At 35.4% G+C, this 9,984-nt stretch overlaps 1 protein-coding gene across 1 annotated transcript; it reads right to left on the bottom strand.

Moving 5' to 3' along the window:
- Positions 1–2,110: 2,110 nt before the first annotated feature.
- LOC115212123 lies at positions 2,111–4,444 on the bottom strand. The gene is given in 2 exon segments (XM_036503342.1): positions 2,111–2,411; positions 2,414–4,444. Coding segments are annotated over 2 exon segments (1,158 nt in total). The 5' UTR covers positions 3,304–4,444; the 3' UTR covers positions 2,111–2,143.
- Between the last annotated feature and the right edge of the window lie 5,540 nt (positions 4,445–9,984).

Raw genomic sequence — 9,984 nt, 5'->3', positions numbered from 1 at the left:
TGCTTTACAGGCAGAGGCCTTTACTCATCTGCTTTTTCTTATATCTCAAGTATGGTATTCGTATCCTATTGTCACCCAAACAGTGTCAAGGCAAAAACCTAAATCTGTGAAAGTATACACTTTTACACACACCAGTACATTTCACATTTGTTTTTCCTTGCTAGTATGGGTTGGATGTGATCTTAGGTATAGGATTTTCATATCTCTTTCTGTTGCCAACCCTTCTTTTGCAAGTAAGGTATTTTTCATTCTACAGGTCTTCAAAAAAGGGTAGTGCAATTATCACAAGAAATGTAAACAAACATCATAACACCACTGATGGTAAGTGAAGCTGTAGAATGTCAGTATTCATATACATATATATATATATACATACACAAACAGTTACATACAAAGGGTTTATTATAGTTTCATCATCATCACCATCATTTTAACAATCACTTAACTTTATTTGTATTGGCCAGAGAAATCATTAAAGCAGATTTTCTGTGGTTGCCAGCCCTCACCTGTTTTCAAGCAAAGTAATATCTCCTCATAGTTGTAATAGTGGAAACAAATGATGCTACCCATAGGACAGTGATGTTTGTTTACAATTATGAGGGGGTGCTGAAAAGTTCCTAGCTGTAAGGGTATCATGAAAGAACTGGTTGGAGTTCTTTTATAGGGCTTAGAAAAACTGACAGACTGCAGCAACAAGTGTGTATCTGAGAGGGGAATATGTTGAATAAAATCATAATTAACTGATCCTCCTGTATGTTCTTTTACTCAAAACCTGGAACTTTTCAGCACCCCCTTGTACTGCATGTTGTCAAGACAAGGAGGGACACATAGACATATGTAATGGGCCATTTTTGGTGTCCCTCTACCAAATTCATTCACAAGGCATCAGTTGGGCCAGAGCTACAGAAGACACTTGCCCAATAAGACTGAATCCAAAACTATATGGTTGTGAAGTGACTTGATCACACAACAGGCTTTGGTACAGTTTCTTTTTACAGAGTTTCTCTCACAAGGCTGAGGATGTATGTCAAAAAAAAGAGAAGAATCATCACTATCTTCAATCAAGTAATTCTTTCACTGTCAACTTTAGCTACAACGCCATGTCAACTACCTTTTATGTCACTGATGACCAAAGATTCAATTACTAACAGGCTTCAACCACTAACTTACGGATGTGCTGTTTTTTTTTTTCTTCCGTCACACTCACTATAACAGCTTTTGTTCCTATAAACTAGCTTCCTGCATACTCTCTCCATTTAGACCCACTTATCTTTCCTTCTTTTATTTATTATGTTCCAGACCCTCTGCTAAAATCTCTACCCAACTTTCCTTCCTGTACTAGTGGCCTTCTGGAAATTCTTTCCCCTCCTACATTTTTTTTCTAAATACACACCCAACAAATGTTTACATTAGTAAAATTGATGTTCAGTCAGGGAGCACTTGCAGAAGACTTGGTCACCATCCTCTCTCCTCTGATTATCATATTGAAATAACATAATACTTTAATTATATTTGTTAAAACTTCTAAAATTCAATACAATGCAAATTAGATATAAAAGAGTGAAAAGAAAGAAGCAAAACAACAGCTTACACCTTATACTTTGATTTTTTTTTGTGGTTAAAATTACACCCCCATTATTGATACAGGGATTTTAAACCCACAAATATGGGGATGTGTAAATTGTTCTTTTGACGTCTATATTCCAATGTTTCATTCAAACTACACTAATTGGTTAACAACAATCAAGTAGCAGACTATTGACTATATGATGTTGATCCAGCCAACTTCATGATAGTGGGGAAACTATGTATTTGCCTCATTCTTCCATCACCAATGACTCAGTATGCTGCACTAAACATGTTGGTGTATATAAAATTATTACACAAACATTTAACTTTCAACAACTAAATTAAGAAACAGTATGATCTTCAACAAACAAATAGTTAACACTATGGAATTGATATTCCATTGGTATATAAGCACAGACACATTGAGAAATGAATCCAGAGTTGGTTTAATCAAATTTGAGGAAAAAGATTAAAATATTACTGATTCAGTTTACCCAATTCTTTACTGATATCCCTCAAATGAATCTGCATAAGCCATTCCTAGTTTAAAATCAAATTTTATTTACCTTTTTTTTCAATTGTCTAAATTGATATGCACTGTGCTTTCCAGTAGTTCATGGCATTTCACTAGACTTTGCTGCCATTGGCTGAGGCAGTTTTGTTGTATTTCTGTGAACCAATTACTGGCTAATGCAGTGGCAACTAGAACATGTACTGCATTATCATAAAGGTGTGAACTAATTGTAAAATCATCATAAAATTTCTGGATTGCTCGAAACACTCTGCGACTGTCAATGTATGTTGGTTTGTTAAGCAAATAACGGAAAATGTATGCTGCCATCTTGGTAGCCGGAAAACTTGGTGGTGTTGAGTATGAATGAGTTCTGTTACCATTTTATTGATAGAATGTTCAAACCAGTGTAATCCTGAGCAATTAGATTTGCTATTGTTATCACTTTGGGTTGCCACTGTGTTTCTTGATGATTCCTGACGAGAAGTTAGTGTATTATCTATGAATGACTTTGGTCTTTTCTTGTTGACTCTTTTTACTTTGCTGCAGTGTTTTGAGCCTTGCACAGTGTCATTAGCATCTGGCAAGTCTGTTTCGAAGATGTCCATTTGTTCTTGCATAATTTTAAGAAGTTGAGCAAACTCCACTGATGTGTTTTTATCTGTTACTGGTACTTTTGATGGTGTGTATTCTTGCCTCTCATAAGAATCATCACTATCTTCAATCAAAGCTGCTAAACTTTGGCACTTGATTTGGTGCTCAGCAAGATTTACCATGCGTACTGTTGTTCCACAGCTTGCACATTTCACAGGAGAATGTGGGCATTTTGACTCGTGGTTTTCAAGTTGTTCTAATTTAGTCATTACATAACATCCATTTTTTCTAAATGGACAGAACATGTAGTAACCATTGATAAGGTTTCGTAAAGCAATTTCAGGCTTGGCCTCATTTGGATGCACTGGCTTGCGGCATTCTGGACATGAAGCTGTTACAGGTGACAGACAAGTTGAGGGAAAGGACCTTGGTCGCCTATATTGTAGCTGTAATAACTGTGGTGGTGGTTGTTCTTGCGTTAAAGATGTTTTCAACCAAGTTTCCAGGCATATCAAACAAAAACTATGTCCACATGGCGTGAGTACAGGATTCTCAAAAACTGATCCACATATACTGCACACTAAATTTATATCAATTGTTTCTACAAATTGGTGGATGTCGTACCCCATTTATTAACTTCACAATAAATAATCTTTCTGTTATAATTACTTTATAATTACTTTACCCGACAGTTTTCTTTCAGTCTTTAAATGTTTTATATTTATTTGTGTATATCCGCTGTTAGCGTTGTAAACATTATTGCAAGCTGTTTCATGTTTTACAAAGTTCCATTGAAAATATATATATTAAAAAAAAATGTTTAACTGGTGAAATAACATACCATCTGTCACCTATAACATTTAATCTTACGATAATATCAATACATACAGTTTTTACAAGTTATCATGTATCGTTGAAATGCAGTTGTCACGGATAAAGTACATAACATTTAACTGTATAGGTAATGTCCAAGAAAGCAATAATACCAGAATGTTACTGGATATATAATATATAATGAGATAAAACTTATCGTATTACCTTTGAGATCGAAATCCGAAGAGTAATTTCTTACACTTAAAGTTAACTTAAATCCTCGTAATAGAACACAAGAGTGAAAATTTAGTTCCCATGCGTAACTTGATGTAAAATGTTTGGAATTCTGCAAATTTTGCGGATGGTAATTAAACCGATGAAACTAATTATGGAATTCTATTAGGTAAATAATTATGACCAGCGGTATATATACTAAACATTCGACAGCCTAAGCGATACAGGTGATATATATTCTCTTACATCATTTAGCTTAAAGATGAAAGGTAATTCCGTTAGTTACGTTGCGTACTTAAAAAGTAAAAAAAATGTGATGCTCTTATTTGTCGAATACCTGAAAGTTACCGTGTTTGTGTTGCATCTGTATTTTGGTATATAGAACCTGCCCCCCACCCCCCCAAAAAAAGTGGGTGACTAAACAGGAAGATTATTCTCTTTTCTCTCTAAGTTTGCAGCAATAGAGAACAAGAGCGACAGAATCCCTAATTCGGAGAAGTATCACCGTTATTTATATATATATATATATATATATATATGTAATCGCAAACTTTCGCGAGCGTTTTGCGTAGCATTTTTGTTTACACTCCTTTTCCCTTACAAGTAGTTTCTCTAATGCTTTGAAAATATTCAGGGGTGTTCCTTGCTAACGCTAGCATACCATCTGTTGTAGAAACACGGTATTCGCACATGTAGCATACACTGCTTGTTCGTCAAATACAAAACTTGGCAGTAATATCTCAGGTTCGTAGAGAAACGTTACGTTTTTTAATTAGGTGAGTGTGTGTACACACATACAATATATATATGTAAATATACATGGATCTTATCTGGTTTACATCAATATACCAAATAGTAAGTGAATTGGAGAAACCCAAAACAGAAAATTACTCTCTCTCTCTCTCTCTCTCTCTCTCTCTCTCTCTCTCTCTTCTATATATATATATTATATATATATATAATTATATGCATCTATATAATATTATATATATATGCATCTATATATATATTATAATATATATATATGCATATATATATATATATAATATTATATATATATATATATATGCATCTATATATATATTATATATATATATATATTATATATATATATATGCATCTATATATATATATATATATATATATATATATATATATATATATATGCATCTATATATATATTATATATAATATATATGCATCTATATATATATATATATATATATATATATGCATCTATATATATACTCTTACTCATTTACTCGTTTCAGTCATTTGACTGCGGCCATGCTGGAGCACCGCCTTTAATCGAGCAAATTGACCCCGGGACTTACACTTTTGTAAGCCCAGTACTTATTCTATCGGTCTCTTTTGCCGAACCGCTAAGTGACGGAGACGTAAACACACCAGCATCGGTTGTCAAGCAATGCTAGAGGGACACACACAAACACACACACATACACACATATATATATATATACATATATACGACAGGCTTCTTTCAGTTTCCGTCTACCAAATCCACTCACAAGGCATTGGTCGGCCCGGGGCTATAGCAGAAGACACTTGCCCAAGGTGCCACGCATATATATATATACATATATATATATATATATATATACATACATATATAGATATATATGTATATATACATATATATGTATATATACATATATATATACACATATATGTATATATACATATATATATATATATATATATATATATATATATATATATATATATATATACATACATATACACATATATACATATACACATATATACATACATATATATACATATATATATGCACACATATATACACACACATGTATATATATAAATACACATATACCGTAAATCCTCGAGTATAATCCGCATTTTTTCCCCAAAATTTAACGGTCAAAATCCTTAGTGCGTACTATATACGAAGTTAAAAATGAAAAATATTTTCTAATCAATGTCCAAGTTTCTATTTGCTGTCCGGCAATGTTTATTGAGAAACATTTTGTGATGTCGGGCGCAAAAATACCTTAGGCTAAGCGTGAAAGCAATGAAGTCATAAAAGAATCCTCCATAACTTGCAGTAAGCAACATTTATTAAAATAAGTATTCAGAACACAGAATAACATATAACAAAAACAATTTGCAAACATATTTACATTCCCCTATAACAGTTAAGAACATCACCATTATTGTATTACGCATGCGCGGAAGTGTTTGTTCGACTAGGTGCTGCTGGCTTAATTACGCACGACTCAAGTTAGAGAAGGAGTGCGTTAGCACGCTGGACGAAATGCTTAGCAGTATTTAGTCTGCTGTAACGTTCTGAGTTCAAATTCCACTGAGGTCGGCTTTACCTTTCATCCTTTCGGGGTCGATTAAATAAGTACCAGTTACGCACTGGTGTCGATGTAATCGACTTAACCCCTTCTTCCAAATTTGAGGCCTTCTGCTTCTAATAGAAAGGATTATACACAAAGTTTAGGTTTTTCAGAGGTACAGCCCCCCCCCCAAAAAAAAACCCCCTCGTATTATACTCAAGGGCGGACTATACTCGAAGATTTACGGTACTTATATATATATATATTTCCGGTCATTCAAAATGTGACCGCGTGTGTACCGTTGTCGATTTTTCCCCCCTGTCTTCCCTTCCCTGGATCTTTCCTTCTCCTGTTTCCGACGAAGAGCTCCGCTCGAAACATTAAACCCTCCTTCTTTCCTTCTTTCCTGAGCGTCCAATAATACTATATTTGTTCCACGTCCTCGCGTTGTTGTTTTTTTGTGCTTTCTTGTTTGGATTAACTATATATATACTAAGTAATTAAGGGTTTAGCAACGATTTGCCTCACCACACACCGAATTTAGAAATAGCAGTTAAAGAATTATAGCTATTCTTTCTACTAAAAGGGAGATCTCAGTAAAACCACAGCACTTGAAAGGCAAACACAGACAGGCAAGAGAGAAAGAAATGACGACAATCGATCATACAATATTAAGTCACCTACGGACGTACGTTTCGAAATTAAGTTTTAGGAAAGCATAAGAATTAGATAATTATGTCTTACCCAACTTCTTTTCTCATCAGCGTAGGACACTACAATTATGAATAATTGTATATTAAATTTCGAGGTACTAGAAGGTACTCAGTATCAGAGCGAGCTAAAGCCGTTACCAGTATCACCAAATTCAAAGTGTGAATGAAAGTTTGTGTCACCAACCCCCTCCCACCAGCGTGCAGCCAAGACAAGATGTTGTGGTCATTTACTGAACCATATTTCATCCCAGTAAATGACCACAACATCTTGTCTTGGCTGCACGCTGGTGGGAGGGGGTTGGTGACACAAACTTTCATTCACACTTTGACTTTGGTGATACTGGTAACGGCTTTAGCTCGCTCTGATACTGAGTACCTTCTAGTACCTCGAAATTTAATATACAATTATTCATAATTGTAGTGTCCTACGCTGATGAGAAAAGAAGTTGGGTAAGACATAATTATCTAATTCTTATGCTTTCCTAAAACTTAATTTCGAAACGTACGTCCGTAGGTGACTTAATATTGTATGATCGATTGTCGTCATTTCTTTCTCTCTTGCCTGTCTGTGTTTGCCTTTCAAGTGCTGTGGTTTTACTGAGATCTCCCTTTTAGTAGAAAGAATAGCTATAACTCTTTGACTGCTATTTCTAAATTCGGTGTGTGGTGAGGCAAATCGTTGCTAAACCCTTAATTACTTAGTATATATATATATATATATATATATATATATATATATATATATATATATATATATATATATATATATATATATATATATAGCGGCGTGCGTACATTTTATTCTCTTATATGTAAGTATACATTTTACTAAATTTTGTACGATTCTATTTCTATCAACCCTTTCACGCTTATTCGTTCATTCCACTCTTTGTTCTTTCGTTTCCCCTCTCTCACATTTCTTTGCCTTCTTTTCTTACTTTCCCTCCACTTTTCACTTCACTATGTCCCTGTCATTTTTTCTTGCCCCTCCTTAATTCTTCTGTCCATCTGTTTCTACAACTCTCTTCTCTTTTCCTTCCTTAATTCTTTTGTTCCTCTGCTTCTATTTCTCTCTCTCTTCTCTTCCCACGTGACCGATAGATTCCTTGAAAGAAAGCATTGAATGTATACTAAAACAAGGACGGAAAAACGGACAATGTTGTACAAATATAAATACAATAAAAATAATAATAATAACAGGACATAACAACAGGTGTCTTTCGACTGGGGACGAATTGTATTTAGCTGGCGTGTGTGGAAATGAAGCCTTACGGCAGAGGTACAAAAAGTTTCACAAACACAAGGAAGAATATCGATGTTGCACAGACCACGGTCAGACCCAAACGAAATATACACCGCCAGAAGTTCTTGTTGACAAACAACAGCAATAATTTTATTTAGCTGAATACACGTCATTGATTGGTTGAAATTACAGAAATAGGACAACTTTAACGTGAAATAACTTCGTAAATATAAGTTTTTCTCAAAAAATGCCAAGAGTAAAAGATGTTTTATATGACACATTCTACCTGTGTCCGAAGTTTGAAAGTGTTTAGTTACAAAAAATTATTTTTTTAATCTGTAGGTCAAAAGGTAAAGATCCCTAGAAAAGCACTCGGAGAGCGCAGACCTCCACCAAACCAGCAGGAGCAGCACTACGACGACGACTACCACCACCACCATCATATTACAATCACCACCACAACTATCCTACCACTATCACCACAACCACCAACATCATCAGCAGCATTATCATTGCTTCCACTTCAACCACATACACAGCCATCAACGTTATTATGACGGTTACCTTGACAGTCACTTTCACCACTACAACCATTATAACCACTACAATACCACCATCACACAACTAACACTATCATCAACACCACTATTACCACCATCACCTAAGCATCACACATCACACCGCTCCTGCCGCTATTATAACCACCGATACTATTTTATCATCCTCCCATACTTATCTCGACCATCGTCATCATCAACACTGACTGTCTCTGCTTTCACCACAATCACCATCAAAACTACGATTACCACAATCACCGTCAAAACTACAATCATCACAATCAGTTTCTTTACACTGTTGAAAATCCATTATCCGATACTCATGGGACCGACATTGTTGCAGAATTTTGATTTTTCTAATTTCGGAGTGCTTTACTAAAAAAAAAAAATGATAAATAAATAATTGCATCTACAAAACGGAGCAGTTTGAGGATATAAACCAGGTCTAAACACAATAGCTTATAGACATACTCTGAATGTAGTTCTACATAAATCTAATAATTTTTTTATACTTAAGACCATCAGAAATGTTAAGATATCAGCCTCTACCCACGTTGTCATGCTTTGATTAAAAGGTTACAGCATAGATTAGATTATTTGGATAAGTTTCGGCCGAAGTTGACTCAGGTCATGTCTAATTTAATAGCATCACCTGGAAGAGAAGTCAGCTCTGGGGATCCGTAGCCCATTCAAGCAGACAGTTATTGTTTTCAGAGACATATCTGCGTGTGGGTGGTTTATCTGGTATTTGTTGTGGATAATCATCTAGGGAGCGTTTGAATGCCGTAAAGTCACTTTCCTCCTTTATGTGTGTCTGGCACGATGTTGAAGAGATCAGGGCCAATTGAGGTGAAATAGTTCTGTCATAGTGTTGTGATACAACACGAACATTTTTGTAGTGGACGGATGGCACGGGGGCCAAGCCTCGGTCGAATTTTAAAGATGGGCAATGTTGATGGAATATTTTCCACATCATACAGATGATATAGAGCTCACAGCGAGGGTGGAGGGAGCAAAGCCTGAACTTTTTGAGTCGATCCCAATAGTCAAGTCTTGTCATGTCAATTCCGCAGACCTCCGCCAAGCAGCTCATTTTAAGATAGATACGCGAGTAAAATTACTAATAGAGAAACGAAAATAAACTTTGGAAACAGCAACACCACCATAGGTTACGTGCAAATTGCTTGGTTGGTTGGTCTTCTCTAGGAATTCTATGAGTTCATGTCAGATTTGATTGGCAGACGTCTACTATAACTGGCAGCAGAACAGGAGAACTCCTAGTACTGTTAGGCGGGGAGTGGTGACGCTGCTGAGGAAGAACGCCGACAATGGGTACGTGCTAGGGAATTTTCGGCCCATAACTCTGCTAAACACAGAGTTTCAGATTTTGGCTAAGATTTTAGCAAAAAAAGTTGGCACTTGT

The sequence above is a fragment of the Octopus sinensis genome, linkage group LG5 (genome assembly GCF_006345805.1).
Source record: "Octopus sinensis linkage group LG5, ASM634580v1, whole genome shotgun sequence".
Lineage (NCBI taxonomy): Eukaryota > Metazoa > Mollusca > Cephalopoda > Octopoda > Octopodidae > Octopus > Octopus sinensis.
The sequence above is the reverse complement of the archived record's forward strand: the minus strand, read 5'-3'. Positions and strand labels throughout refer to the sequence as shown.